The following is a 15,570-nucleotide window of genomic DNA, read 5'->3' as shown; positions in this document are numbered from 1 at the left end:
TATATTTAATCTCTCAAGTATTACAATATGGTGCAAAAATGCAATGATGGGAGAACCTTAGGCTTTGGTGTGGATGGACCCGTGGTCCCTCAAACTCTAAAGCCAAGTTGATTTTATCTTGCATGTATAGTAGTGCAACACGGTTATTTCTTTTATTTCGGAGTAGTTTTAAGTAGTTCAAATTTTTAGATTAACTTTGTAAATTATATGATGTGTACAATAAAAAAAACATTAATCAATACTTAAGTAATAATTGCAAGTGGTATTTTACTACAGTGGTGGAAAGGTGTTGGGCCCTTGCATGACGGCGTGGGTTCAAATCCCGTTGGTGGCTAATCTAATATCTAATCTAACAAAATTTATCTTTTGACAAAAAAAAAAATACTGCAATAATAATTTAATCATTAACATCCACGTTACATGGTTTATAAAATTTGGTCTAAAAAATTACCTTCTTTGTGATACAACGGGTCTTCATTATGAGAGTTTCCCTCGAAAGGACTTTATAATATTGAAAGCACTTTGTAATATGATCAGAATCATTCATATTAAAAAACACTTGGTAAGATCACATGTGCAAAAAATCAATAAAATATGAGATAGTTCAGTCATTGAACTATTTTAAAACAGATGGACAGATTTTGTAAAAGCATCGAGAACCGTCTATTTATTTGCTACAATTGATTGACTAAATGATCTTAATTTTAATTAAATTTTTGCATATGTAAAATTTCATGAATTGGCCACTAAGGCCGTGTTTGTTTGGCCTCTTTAGCTAGGATTAGGTAGGATTGGCCTAGAAACTGTCCTAGCCCCTTGTTTGGTGCGGGTAAAGGATTAGGTTTAATGGGACTAAATGAGACTCGTGTTCGCTAAGGGCTTCGCTACTAATACCGTGCAAAAGGCTGGGATTAGTAGTCTCGTTTCTTCATCCCATCGTTTTCGCCCATTTCAGTGAGAACCTTCTCTATTATGAACATCCACTCCAAGCGCTGCAGGATCTTGAGCGCCTCACCGTCTACATTTTTTTTTTTAGCTTTTGCTGCAGAAGCGATTTCCGGGCATTAATGGCTTCTGAATTTGAACCCGAGAAGTCGGAAAAGGGCAATGAGGATTGGTTTTTCTCGTCATCTATGAACTGGGCTGTCATGGTAGTTAACTGGGAGAAGGGTGCAATGGTTGTGGGGGGAGGAGGAGGCTGTAATTTTGAGGGATTCGATGGAATCGATCTGGGTTTCAAATGGGATCCAGTTTTGCTTTTGTCTTTATCTTCTGTGTTTTTTCTTCCAAATGGATTAGGACTGGAATTCAAACAGGATTAGAGAGATTTGTTTGCCGTGCGTTCTGTAGCTCTCCAGCTTCTAGAGTTGGATGAAGATGGGTAGGGAGAAAAGTGGGAGAGGGGATTCTAGAAGCTGGTCTCTTCTGGAGTTTGCCGTGCATTCTAGAAACAAAAAATAAAAAGATAAAATTAATAATAAAATATTAAAAAAGATATAGATTAAATAGATTAAATAGTATAATATTATAATTTGATAATTTATAAAAACATATTTAAAAAGATAAGGATTAAATAATATAATTTGAGAGTTTGTTAATTATCCTGCTTCTTAGTCTGACACTGCACCAAACGCTTCACTAAGTTAATCTAGTTTAGTCTAGTCTAAGCCAGTCCAGCTTAGTCCCTGAAGCTAGTCCAATCCGACACAGTCCGGTGCAACAAACGCACCCTAAGTGAATTGGGTAGGACTTCTCCTTAGTCTTCAGAAGCCAAGATAACGTTTTTTTTTTTTTGTTTCAATGATGGCATACGAGATTTTATCAACATCCCGAAATTGATTTAACAGGACTTTTAGTTTGGAGTCAAGCCCACTGTTGTTAGAATTGTTATTACATGGCTCATTTCCTTTGATTGACCTCTCGTCAACTAAGTGGGAAGAATGCTTTTCTTCATGGATATGGCACTACTGGTTTTTTGCCTTAAAATCCAGAATTTGTTGATTCTACTCACCTTGCCCAAAGTTGTCGATTGCACAATTTGGTTGACTGCTCAGTCAACTAGATATGAAAAAATGTTTTTCTTTATGGATATGTGAGCACTATTGTTATCATGTTTCAAGTTCCAAGATTTGTTGATTAGAAGATATTTTCACACACTATTTTTAACTTTTTGCACAAATTCTGTTCTATCTTGATCGTTGATTCTGCTTGATTCATTCAATCTGATTGCCATAAATAAAAAAAGACTCTGTGAGAATCTAAAAAAGATGTGCGAAAATAACTTCATCTGTTGATTCTGCTCACATGTCATCTTACTCAACATTGCCAACTGCACAAAGCTATTTATGGTCTTAAGCAAGGTATACGAGCTTGGTTTTAATGTCACAAATCAGTGGCTTCTTGATCCGATTTCGGTTTGTTCAAAATCAGGATTAATATATCTTTTGCTCGTCTTCTGGTATTATGGTTCTTATATTGTATGTTGATGCTATTGTTTCGACCCTATCTCGTTTTCTTAGTAACTATTACATGTGGCAATGAGTTCGAACTCATCGACCTTGATTCGCTATCTTATTAATTTAGGGCTACATGCCACCTGATCCTGTACCGATGTAAGACTTCATCTTTCACAAACCAAGTATACCATTATCTTCTCAAGTGCCACATTATGTCAGACTGGTTTTCTAGTTTGTAACTTTTTTGTTTTTTTGGAACAAACGATATTATCCACATTAAGGGGGTGGAGAAGTGGACTAAGCTTCACAATGAGTTTGCAATAAAGTGGTTCAAATTCGCATTTAGTGAGAATCTAACTTAAGACCTTTCACTTACAAATGGCTTCTAGTTTGTACCTTGAAATTGCTAATTTGGTGGATCGAGACACAGTGCAGACAGTGGTTCCAATCCTACTGTAAAACAGTAAGAACAAACAACACAATTAACAGTTCGAAAGTAAAACTACGAATACGAAACACAAAGATTTGCACGAGTGCGAGGGAAAACAGCTTTTTCATGAAGAGATGATGTATGAATGAATGCTAAGTTTAGAAAACTTTCACTGAGTTGCTCTCAAAACCTAACATATGTAAAACGAAAGATGCAACATTGAATATTAGGGTTATACCATATGCGTTTAAGGAAAGATGCAGAACTTATTTTTGTAGGAGTTTCGTCGCCTAATTCCTAGGCCAAATCAAAACAGATTTTTGTCTAAAAATTATCCTAAATCAACTAGGTCAAACACTCCTACATTAAGTCAATGGCCTGAATTGATGATCTCGCACGCCTAAAATAATTCAGTCACTCTAGAGTCATTCCCTAAATGAGTGTATATGAATATTGCCTTATGAAATCCAGAAGATATATTCTTTATTCTTTATCAAATAACTTTCGTGTCATCGAAGTAATCAGTATCTAGACCTAAACTAAGGACTATATGGAAATGAAGGTGAACGATTACAGACATGTATTGTATACACTCTAGAAAATTAGCCAATTAAAACAACTTGTGTTTTGCCATTTAGTACTATGGTCTAGTGATATTCATCTTCACATTTAAATGAGAGGTTTTAGGTTTGATTCTCGCCAGATGCAAATTTGAACCACATTATTGCTAGACCATTGTGAGGCTAAGCTCACCCCCTTCCCCTTTGTGTAAATAATATATCATATGTTCAAAAAGAAAAAAAAAGCTTGTGTTTTCATACCTCCAAATAATTGTCCTCTTGAGGGAGAGTTGCATTTATGATGTCATGGGGGAGTATAGATAGCTTGTTGGCTTTCTTCACTATCACACCTTCGACATTTCTTTTATGAGTAAACTGTCATTTAACCCCCTGAACTATCACGTGAGTTTCAATTTCCCCCCTGAACTATTTTTTCAGCCAATTGACCCCCTAAACTATGTTAAAGTGGCCAATTAACCCCCTACCGTTAAGTATCTTTAACTCCATCCAATTTTCTGTTAGAGAGTGTCATGTGCTTGGCACATGACCACCTTTTTACATTTTATGTCTAAATCTTTGCAAAGAAAACATATAAAACAAATATTAAAAAAAAAAAAACATACAAACCCTAAACTTAATCATTCAAAATAATAGAAAAGGTAAGGCTTTTTATATTAACACTCCACAAAATGTTGAATGCACCCCATATTAAAATTTAATATTAAATGACTTATTTACTCCACTATGCAATGACAATTTTGACCTTATTAGGTTTTAAAAAAAAAAATTATAAATACACTCCAAATCACTTTTAGCGTATTATTTATCTTCTCAACTATCAAAACCTTCTCATCCTCCATTGTTGAACAAAATCCTAACCAATGAAACTACAAACATGTTGATTGAGAAAAATTGTTTTTGACGAATGAAACACGAAATCGATGTTTCTGAAGCTTCACATGAGGTAAGACTTCACATTTTTCATTGTTTTAGTGATTTCGATGACATCGATAATTATTTAATCTTGCGTTTGCTGCATTATTTAAACTTATATATTCATATTCATATTCATATTCATATTCATATTCATCTTTTAGGGTTCATATTGAAAAATAATGCAGCAAACGCAAGATTAAATAATTATCGATGTCATTGAAATCACTAAAACAATGAAAAATGTGAAGTCTTACCTCATGTGAAGCTTCAGAAACATCGATTTCGTGTTTCATTCGTCAAAATTTTTTTTTCTCAATCAACATGTTTGTAGTTTCATTGGTTAGGATTTTGTTCAACAATGGAGAATGAGAGGGTTTTGATAGTTGAGAAGATAAATAATACGCTAAAAGTGATTTGGGGTGTATTTATAATTTTATTTTTTAAAACCTAATAAGGTCAAAATTGTCATTGCATAGTGGAGTAAATAAGTCATTTAATATTAAATTTTAATATGGGGTGCATTCAACATTTTGTGGAGTGTTAATATAAAAAGCCTTACCTTTTCTATTATTTTGAATGATTAAGTTTAGGGTTTGTAAGTTTTTTTTTTTTTTAATATTTGTTTTATATGTTTTCTTTGTAAAGATTTAGACATAAAATGTAAAAAGGTGGTCATGTGCCAAGCACATGACACTTTCTAACAGAAAATTGGATGGAGTTAAAGATACTTAACGGTAGGGGGTTAATTGGCCATTTTAACATAGTTTAGGGGGTCAATTGGCTAAAAAAATAGTTCAGGGGGGAAATTGAAACTCACGTGATAGTTCAGGGGGTTAAATGACAGTTTACTCTTTCTTTTATACTATATTTGGATAAGGAAAATAAACTTGAAATTTTGGCAAAAGTCAAAATTTTTAGATTGACATGCACCAATTCCTTTGTTTGGATTCATAAACAAAAAAATATAGAATTTCCACATAGAAAAAAACTTGGAATTTGGGACCTCCAATTCTCAAGTTTAAATTTCATGTAACTAGGTAGTATTTCCAAATTTCTATGAGTGAGTGTTTAAACAGAAAAAATTCCGTGTTCAAATTCCATTTTTCTTTTAGATTAATCAAACAAGAAAATTCACAAATTTTATAAAACAAATTCCGTCATTTCAAAATTCTTTAATAATCTTAAATTTTCTCATCCAAACAGTGTTACATCATAATGTTTTTTTTTTTTTTTCAGTTTATGAGTGCTCCTCATTCTTCAAATTTGGTTGTTTTTATGCCTACATTTCGTTGTTGGTCTCCATCATATTTTGATTTTTCCAATGCTAATTGATCGAGCTGGTTGTTCTGATACTCATCATTTGACTATTTATTTTTGTATGTTTCTTGGTCTCAGCCATATAACTTGGAGTGCTAAAAACAACCGATTCTTTTCTCGTTGTTCTTATGAGGGTAAATATCGTTCTCATCCTAAGTTGTCTGTTGAAGCTTGGATTGCTCATTTACTTAATGAGTTGGAGGTTACTCCTAAAGTCCTACTTCTACCTTGTTACTTTGTGGCCACCAACATGGATTTCAATTCGGTGTTTTATGCTCGCACAATGCACGTTGAGGGGAATTACCATAATATATGAAGAGTGCGTGCATTCTTCTGGGTCTCACAATTGGGTCTCAAAACTTTGAAAAGTTCAATCTTTTCTACTCTTTCTTTAGAAGGGCCACCGGTTTTTAAGTTCCTGTACTTCTATCATTCTACAAGTGGGGTTTGGTCATCATCCAACCATTCACTATACTCTCTCTGTTTACTTGACAACCCACTTCATTTGTGCCTAATTTTTGTTTTAGCATATATATTTTAATCAACTTTCTTAATTGTACATCTCTATAGATAAGGAATCCCTTGTTTATGTCCTACAAACTCCTAATTGTATTGTACATATGCAAACGCAGGTGTAACTACATTGGCTAGAGTAAATGAGCTCCCGCTTGTGCTGTTAAAATATAGAGCCTAACATTGTTATGTAACATTGTATATGTCGAGGCATGAATTTATCTAGATACAATCTTTGTTGAGTAAGAAGAAACATTTTTAATCTATTTTATTATAAAAATAATATCCTAACCTTTGTACAAATGGAAGTCTTCCTAGAAAAGAAAAATAAATCACAATTCTATTTGAACTTAGATGTTGACTCACCCCAACGTGAGCACCCGCCGAAATTTGAATTTTCATCCCCAAACTTTAAATTAATTTAAAATAAAATATAACTTGTATCGAAAAATAAATTGTACATTTATTTCCTAGCACAACTGTTCTTCTAGATGGGAAAATAAAATAAACATGCCACACCATGCAAATTGTTAGGTCATGTAACTTTTTGATAGACTACAGAAAGCTGTGGTGCATGACCTCGGAGGTCAGTCCACTCCACTATTGGTCAAATAAAATAAACATTACATGTTCAACGTGCAAATAATTATGCGAGTCATTAATTTGGTTCAATACAACATTTACACTAAAGAGAGAGAAGTTAAGTTGGGCAGCCTATTATTGAATTCGTCAACCACGATATTCGAATTTAAGATCTCTTACTTACAAATAAAAACAAATACCACCAAACAACAGTACTAAATGACGCTACAAATATTCATTAAAAGCGAGAATTTTGAAATCGAATAACCACCCATTCATATAAGGTGGTTATGCACATAAAATTACAGGATGTCCCTTACATAGCAATTTTTCATGCGTGTCACACAGCAATTCTGTGAGAAATGTCACTACATAATCAGCAATGTATTCGATTGAATGGAAGAAATTTATCCAAATTTGCATGATTTAGTTCATCAGTCACATCTACTAATTCCAATGCAAAAATAGAAGATTTGTAGTCCCAAACTTTTGGACTATGGATCCATAGTTCAAAAGTTTGGGGTCATGGTTTTGGACCAAAACCATAAGCCCCTTTTTGGATGACCAAGAATTTTATTGGATGATCCTTGTATAGATGACTTGTGCTGAGTTGTAATTATACCATATTAATATATCCAAACCCAAAATCTTAAACTTTAAGGCAATTAGCTCAAATCAATCTTAGGACATTGTATTAAACATTAAGAATGGAAAATTTGGCTAAGTTACACAGGTTCTAATAGACGTTAGCTGCTAGTCGGGCGGCGAGCTGGGGTCTAGTGCCTAAGCGGGGTGAGTTTAAGTAATTTTATGGTATATTGATAAATAAAATGACAGATTATAAAGTATTAGACAACCATATTGAAAATATAGTGAACAAGCATATAATGAGTGTTCATTTAAGTATTCAACAAGTCTCTTAAGAGTCGCGACATATGTGTGTTTAGGCGTGCTAGGCAAGCTAGGCGGACGCCTAAGCAGGTCTAGGAGCACTTTCTTTATTTTCAAACGCCTAGGGACTAATTGGGGAAGTGTCCAACCGCCTAGCTCCTAGGAGGGGATTTTTACAACAATATGTGTTAGTCAAAATAATTTGATGTTAAACTCACCAGATCAATGAAGTCAAATGTAAAACCTCTCATTTATAAGCGGAGACAAATTTTTCATATACAACAATATTGCGGGTTGATGTTTTGGATAAGTCATACTATGAGTCAATCATAATTTGGTATCGAATTCTAGGGAGCCGAAACCTGCGACCTACCACGCACTTACAAGTGAAGAGGAATACCACTAGACTACAATATTAAGCTTGTCATTTTGAAGAATCGAACATAGACTTCATATTTAAAATATAGAGAAATACCATTAAACTATACTATAATAAATTATATTTATTTTCATTATCTTTTACACTATATGATGGTTGGCGTATTTCATTATATTTGTTAGAATTAATCCATGATATGGTGGGCCACGTACGTCTAGGATCACAAGGCTGATGATGAAGAGTTGAGTGGGTTGATGAAGTTTGAAACAATTATTCCTCAGAAGATTTTAGACATGCATTTCCTTCTGGTGCACGTAGGGGGGATTTAATCTGAACCATTCATTTGAACCGTAAGACATCTATAAATTGACTCCTTCATTAGAAGAACATGTATTCGTACTTGACTTGAGAGTTTGGGTATTGGTTAGTCAAGGTTAATCTGCAGATCATGGCTAATCATGGTTATTGTGGGGTTTTACTATCTCTTACTTTGTTAAGTTTGGCTATTCATGGAAGCTTCTGCTTCCCTGAAATTAATGGAGATAACAAGGGCTCTTCACGTACCACTACTGCTAAGGGAAAAACATGGGCGGTTCTGGTTGCAGGATCAAGTGGTTACGACAACTACAGGCACCAGGTTTAAGCTTGTCCAAAATTTTGATTAATTAGTAACATTTTATGTTAATTGTGTTACAAGTAATAAAATTTAGGGCTAATCTTTGTCGTTCCATGCAGGCTGACATATGCCATGCGTACCAGATACTGAAGAAAGGAGGACTGAAAGACGAGAACATCATCGTTTTCATGTACGATGATATCGCGTACAACCCGGAAAATCCTCAACAAGGTGTCATCATCAACAAGCCAAATGGTCATGATGTTTATAAAGGAGTTCCCAAGGTTGTAACAAATTTTCTGAGTCGGATTTTTAATTTCTAGCTGGTTAATTTGTTAGTTTAACATTGTTCAGTTACCTGAAGTATTTTTTTCTTCTAATGCAGGATTATACAGGAGATCATGTTAACGCACGCAATCTCTATGCTGTTATTCTTGGAGACAAAAGTGCTCTCACCGGAGGAAGTGGCAAGGTTCTAAGTAGTGGCCCGAATGACCATGTTTTCATATATTATGCGGACCATGGTTCTGTAGGATTACTTGGTAATTAGTAATTTTTTTTTATTAACTTTGGAAATTATATTTAGTGATCTTACATAGTCCCATAAATTCAGTAAATTTTGTTCTTCGGGTTACATTTGAACTGTATATTGTGTTCAGGGATGCCTAGTGATTATGTTTATGCGGAAGATCTCATACGTGTACTGAAGAAGAAGAATGCTTCTAAAGGTTACAAAAGCATGGTAAGAATTTTCACTTGAGTAACGGTCTTACTGAAGTTTTCAACTCTTTATTTGATGATTTTCATGTATTTTCTGAGGTCTTAATGCATTTATGTGAAAAAAAAAAATTAGGTTTTTTACATTGAAGCTTGCGAGGCAGGGAGCATGTTTGAGGGCCTCCTTTCAAGTAATCTGAATATTTATGCTACCACCGCGTCGAATGCAGAAGAGAGTAGTTATGGAACATATTGTCCCGGTGACCCATCAGTTCCTGCCGAGTTTGATACTTGTTTGGGAGACTTGTATAGCATTTCCTGGATGGAGGACTGGTAATGCAGGGCCTTTCTTTATGAAAATGCTGTTCTAATTAAACAGAGTACATTACTTTGTCAGTTTCAAATACATTTTCAATCAAATGCTCATACTAATTACTTTGTTGTTTCGGTGACTTTTGGACCATATTTTCACATTTTGAGAGCAGTGACATAAGTGATTTGCATAAAGAAACTTTGGAGAATCAATATGAAAGGGTACTATTTGAAAATTTCTCGTATGTAAATAATGTCTAATGTTGGGGAAATTAGAATAATATGACCATGTGAACATGTCGATTGAATTACAGGTTCGAAGAAGAACAACTAATTCGCATGTTATGCAGTACGGAGATATGAGTCATAAACAGGAGTTCCTCTTTGCTTACATGGGTGCTGATCTTTCTAATCGTAGCCATACTTCCACCAGCGATATCTCTTCACCCTCGATCTCAAGGGCTGTTGACCAACGTGACACGAAGCTCCTCTACTTTCAACAAAAGGTTTCTGCTCTTCTTTTATTCTGAATTCCAAACTTCGATGTGTTTAACTTTCATGTATACACATATATGTATTGATTAGTACATGCCAAACTCTCCGGCTAGAGAACTTTTCGTATGTTTTTGACAATTTGTATTTTTCGTTATATATGTGTCAGCTGCAAAGAGCTCCTACTGGATCTCAAGAGAAACAGGGTGCTCAGAAGCAGCTGCTGCTTGAAATTGCTCATAGGAAAAACGTGGACTATAGCATAACGAAACTAGGGGAGGCTTTGTTCGGACACGAGAAGAGCTCAAACGTTTTAATGAATGTTAGGCCACAGGGCCAACCTGTGGTAGATAATTGGGACTGCTTCAAGAACTTTGTAAGTTCATCTCCTGTAATTCTATACATCCAATTGATCTAGACGACACGCAAGTGCTTGTGCTTCTTTCTTCAGTTTTTTGAAGTAAACAAGTCTTATCTCCGAGATAACTGATTTTGAGTTCTTTCCATGTAGTTGAATATTTATGAGAAGTACTGTGGACATTTATCTGCATATGGAATGAAGTACACACGAGCTATAGCCAACATATGCAATGCTGGGATTACCACAGAGAAAATGGTTGCAGCATCTGATCAAACTTGTGCCAACAAACCCAATGTCTAGAACTTCCTTTCTGATCAGATAAATGATCAATATATGTATGTGTGAAGGTGATGTGTTGGATGCTAAACATTTCTGGAGTTGATCTTGAAGAAATTGCAGCAGCTAGACTAAGAAAGCCAACGGCTATTTTCTTTTGAAATGTAACGGCTAGTTTAAGTTAAGTGATGGTTTTTTACAAGTGTAAGGCTTAGATTAAAAGCTCCAATGAAGGGCTAAGATTAGCTTTGTACGAACAGGTTGGTGAGCATTTTGTCAGCTAGCTCCAATGGAGATAACGGCTGACTGTGCAATCCCAAAACCCTATCAATTACATATATGTATATATATGTGTACTATGAGCTGCCGCAGTAGCAGTCTCCAATAACCGACATTCCCTTCTTAAATTCTGTGTGCAATCATCACCATTTTTGGTGACCTCTATCCTTTCCAAAACTAGCATACAAAATACCATCTTTACAAAACACTATCATGATGCAATAAGAACACCGAAATAATACAAAATATTTTCGGAAATGGTCTTGCAATGCTAGTGAAGCAAAATCTCTGTTGAGAGAAAAGAATTTAACTTAACAGCGAAAAAATTAGTTCTGTATACCATCGTTGATCAAATTTGATCAGTTTTAATCGTTGATCTACACTCTTGACTTGAAGATTCATACTTCGTTTCTCTTAAATAATTTCAAGTTTAGTATGCCAGCAGTTTCATTTTTTCATGAAAAGGAGAAAACCTATGTTGGATTTGGTCTCTAGACTCCGATGGGAGGGAGGTACTCGTGCATTATAATTTATATTGTCTCGTCATACGCGAGGATTTCCAATCTCATATATTTTTTTTACGACTTCATATCTAAAATTCAACTAATCAAAATACAATACTAGTTCCAAACTAATTTCAGAATCATAGACGATCATCCAATTCTCCTCCTCTTCGACATTCTGGCTTGCCTTCTAATATTTCTCACCTTGCTTAATTGAAGACGTCTAGAGCTTCTCACCGTTCGAGACCTGCCCACAACCCGAACAGACCTTCTCTTGGACTTTAACCTTACATGGCGATGGCTACAAGTAACATGCCTACTTGAAGGGTAAATAGAGCTCTGCAGCCTATCCTTTCTTCTCCCGGTGACTAACTTCCGCTTTATACTGAAGTTTAAGTTATGATAGTTATCCCACATGTCATTTTCTTTACTCGAACTGAAGCCTTGTTCTATGTCTGAAAATTGGCGGAGGCGGCAATGGCGGTGAGGTGCCTCAGTCGACCTATCCGCCTAGTGTTCCTTAGCTTGTGCCACAAGATACAAGTAATATCTCCCAATGCAAACCCATACGTCTCACATGCAGCCCAACACATTTTACATAGCCTTTTTCCAATGCATTGGAAGATCCCCAGCTTGAATAATAGATAGAAGAACAATGAAGCTGAAAGAAAATAAAAGATACGAGTAAGCAACAAATCAACCATTCTGAAAGTGAAGCTCAAAAACCAAGAACTCTGTAGCTTAAAAGGCTAGAAATAGACAACCTTCAGAACTATTTTTTTTACAAAACCAAAATACAATAATAAAGGCTACACAATCCTTAAATACAAAACATAAGAGGGGCTTCTGAACCGATTACAAACTCCTAATCAAAAGCAGAACTAGATGGGCTAAGCATACAATTAAGGTGACTTCAACTCGTCTGTTAAGCATCTCCTAGCTCTAGTTTTGTTAAAAAAATTGTAACCGACTCTATTTGTACATATCACCGTTCACAACTACTGTTTTTGGTGCCTGACACGCCATGATCACTGCAACACATGGTAGTATTATCTTCTGCATTGAGCTGCGTGTACTTTTTGGACGAGCCCTTGCAAAGCTTGACTTGGTATTTGATGGCATTGAGCTCCAGCTTTCGTGGTGCGGCTTTACCAAGATCAATGCCACAAACTTCAGAGAGCCTAACCAGGTAGAGCAACACATCTGAGAGCACTTCCCCCAGGTGTTGCTTCTCTTCCTCTTTCCAGTATGGCAGTCCTCTTGGAACCTCTGCTTTCCACTGAAATATCTCTGATAGCTCTCCCACTTCTCCCACCTGAATGCACATTATACACCAAATTGGGAAAGGAAAATAGGGGATCTCTGACCAAGTTATAATGCTTAGAATCTCATGAGTAATCACATCAAAATGGGGTCTTTAACTGTGTGTAGAATCTATAGACAGAGATTGACTTATCGACACCTGGATCAGAGTCTAATCTTGAATGAATAATATGATGCCGTGTGTTTTAAATGTCCCACAAGGCATCTCGTTATTGTCTCAATGCACAGCATTGTACCGAGGTGTAGGAAAGTTTCTCTCGAATATAGGCACTCATTTACCAAGATGCATACTTGGAGTTGTTCTAAAATTAATATTGGATAACCATTACATTTATCCTTATATTTACTATAACCTTTTGATCCAACTCTATTTGGGGTCTTCTTCCCTTCTTGTGGTTGAGTTCACATATGAAAAAGAACAATGATAAAAAACAAACAGTGATAGACAATCTATTCAATCAGTTGCACACATGTCTTCTTTCTTCTTTTTCCCTTTTGGTTCTTCCATTTTCTGCACTTACAATTCATTGATGGGAACCAGACATCTGAGAAAATATAAACTCAACAACCAAAACCCAGAATTTTAAATCCAAGAAGATAATTGAAAGTTTCTACATTTTCTATCCGTATCATTTCCTGTATAGTTGGAGAACAGAAACTAGATCTTACTATTTCATTGATTAATTCAGTATTATATTTTCAAACTCAAACAAACGCAGAGTACTCATGTCAAATATTACCAAGAAAAGAGAGATTTTTGTATCTATGTGAAGAATCATACAAAAAATCCCACCCAAAGTAAAAATCAATAACAATAATAAAAAGGTTTGACAAAAATACTCTTAAAAGGTGGTCAAAGGTCGTTCACCTAACAATTTAATAAGATTTTCCACGAAATTATCAAAATAATTTACAGTGGACAAAATCAGGGTTTCATTATCATTATGCAATGTCAGATACCATTTTGGATAAAAATAAAATTAATAAAAATGGATAATGCTAGGAAGACTAAATTTGCAAACAAAATTTGCAAATTAAATGATGTATCACTAACATGAATGAGTAAGTTTATTAACGTATAAGTAATAATTTAATCATTAACTCCCATGTCATTTAGTTTACAAAATTTTGTCTATAAATTTAATCTCCCTAACATTACTTAATAAAAAAATAGGAGAATAATAGATAATGGGTATGTGGACAAACAATCATAGAAGCAGAAACGATGGCTGTAAGCAAGTTTTACTAAGATTTCACAAATGGGTACTGAACTGATGTTAGGGTTTTGAAGTTGTACAAATTACCAGAGCCAAAAGCAGATTTCGAGGGATATGAAACTGATCCCAGTCTCTCTCCCTTGACAACTCAGCCATTTTCTTCTTCAGTTCCTGCAGGGTAACACCTTCTCTTTCTGCAACTCCAACTCCAGCCATATCTCCAACCGCTGAATAAACACCAAACCCTAAAACTCTCAGAGACTCATTGTCAGTCTCAAACTCTTCCGGTGGTGGCCGGTCTATTTTCTTCACAAACAGGACCTTATCAGACTGGCTACCGGATTTTGCCGGTTCCATTCGGAGGGATTTTGATTTTCATTTGACAGGCACGCGCCGGTTTGCTGGTAGGGATTTGGGGGGACCAAATGTTGTTGGTTGGGGGAATATCCCCGATGGACATTTTTGGAAAACCGTATCGTGCAAAAGTGCAATGATGGGAGAACCTTCGGCTTTGGATGTGGATGGACTCGTGGTCACTCAAACACTAACGTCAAGTTGATTTCATCTTGGTGTGTGAAATGGTGCGACATGGTTATCAGTATCTTTTATTTTCATGACGAACAATGTAAAGTAGACTATTTTTTTAGTAATACTAATTGGATTAAATTTGTATGTTTTAGACATAATTTTTGTATCAACATTATAAAATTTAAGTTCGAGTTTCTTTTGCATTTCTGTTTAATCTAACTAGCATTACTCAAAAAATTAATTTACCTAAGATTATATGGAAGATGAAGTGGACTTTAGAGTTTGAGTGATCACGGGTCCATCCACACCCAAAGCCAAAGTTTGTCACATCATTCCATTTTTGCCCGAGACGGTATTTCCAAAAATGTCCTTTCGGGGATATTTTCCCAACCAAGAACATTTGGTCCCTACCAGTAAACCGGCACGTGACTGTCAAATGAATATCAAAATCCCCCTGGAAGGAACCGGCAAAATCCGGTAGCACATAACTAGTGAATCCTGCAAGTGAAGATGCAAGTGAGAGTTCATGAAAAATCTCACTTTTGAAAGAGTCTCCTTAGCATTGTTTTAGACTAAATTTGCAAATTAAATGATGTGTCACTAATAATAAGCACGTTAATCAACACTTAAATAATAATTTAACCATCAACTTCTATATCATTTAGTCTATAAAATTTAATCGATATATTTAATCTCTCAAGTATTACAATATGGTGCAAAAATGCAATGATGGGAGAACCTTTGGCTTTGGTGTGGATGGACCCATGGTCCCTCAAACTCTAAAGCCAAGTTGATTTCATCTTGCATGTATAGGAGTGCAACACGGTTATTTCTTTTATTTCAGAGTAGTTTTAAGTGGTTCAAATTTTTAGATTAACCTTG

The 15,570-nt window shown here is 35.3% G+C and overlaps 3 protein-coding genes and 1 pseudogene across 5 annotated transcripts in view; 2 read left to right on the top strand and 2 right to left on the bottom strand.

The window, feature by feature from the left end:
• LOC126618892 (vacuolar-processing enzyme-like) overlaps positions 1-15,570 on the top strand; it is a 73,178-nt gene that overhangs the window by 6,750 nt on the left and 50,858 nt on the right. The window lies entirely within an intron of this gene.
• Positions 8,470-15,570, top strand: part of LOC126618894 (vacuolar-processing enzyme-like) — a 57,959-nt gene continuing 50,858 nt past the window's right edge. Inside the window, exons 1-9 of one of the 2 annotated variants that reach the window (XM_050287112.1) lie at positions 8,470-8,701; positions 8,800-8,964; positions 9,066-9,222; positions 9,340-9,422; positions 9,534-9,730; positions 9,883-9,931; positions 10,024-10,215; positions 10,371-10,577; positions 10,713-10,901. In XM_050287112.1, coding sequence (XP_050143069.1) covers positions 8,513-8,701; positions 8,800-8,964; positions 9,066-9,222; positions 9,340-9,422; positions 9,534-9,730; positions 9,883-9,931; positions 10,024-10,215; positions 10,371-10,577; positions 10,713-10,862 — 1,389 coding nt within the window. In that variant the 5' untranslated portion in view covers positions 8,470-8,512 and the 3' untranslated portion in view covers positions 10,863-10,901. Of the gene's footprint in view, positions 8,702-8,799; positions 8,965-9,065; positions 9,223-9,339; positions 9,423-9,533; positions 9,731-9,882; positions 9,932-10,023; positions 10,216-10,370; positions 10,578-10,712; positions 11,246-15,570 lie in introns of those variants that run through there. The other variant, XM_050287111.1, reaches the window with a different exon arrangement.
• LOC126618901 (uncharacterized) lies at positions 11,716-12,332 on the bottom strand (annotated as a pseudogene).
• Positions 12,365-14,517, bottom strand: LOC126618900 (uncharacterized). The gene is made up of 2 exons (XM_050287118.1): positions 14,248-14,517; positions 12,365-12,935 (listed from the first exon to the last, which is right to left on the bottom strand). Exons 1-2 carry the CDS (start codon positions 14,515-14,517, stop codon positions 12,606-12,608), a joined length of 600 nt encoding a protein of 199 aa, XP_050143075.1. The 3' UTR covers positions 12,365-12,605.

The sequence above is a fragment of the Malus sylvestris genome, chromosome 4 (genome assembly GCF_916048215.2).
Source record: "Malus sylvestris chromosome 4, drMalSylv7.2, whole genome shotgun sequence".
NCBI classification, from domain to species: Eukaryota; Viridiplantae; Streptophyta; class Magnoliopsida; order Rosales; family Rosaceae; genus Malus; species Malus sylvestris.
Note: the sequence above shows the minus strand (reverse complement) of the source record. Positions and strands in the feature narration are given on the sequence as shown.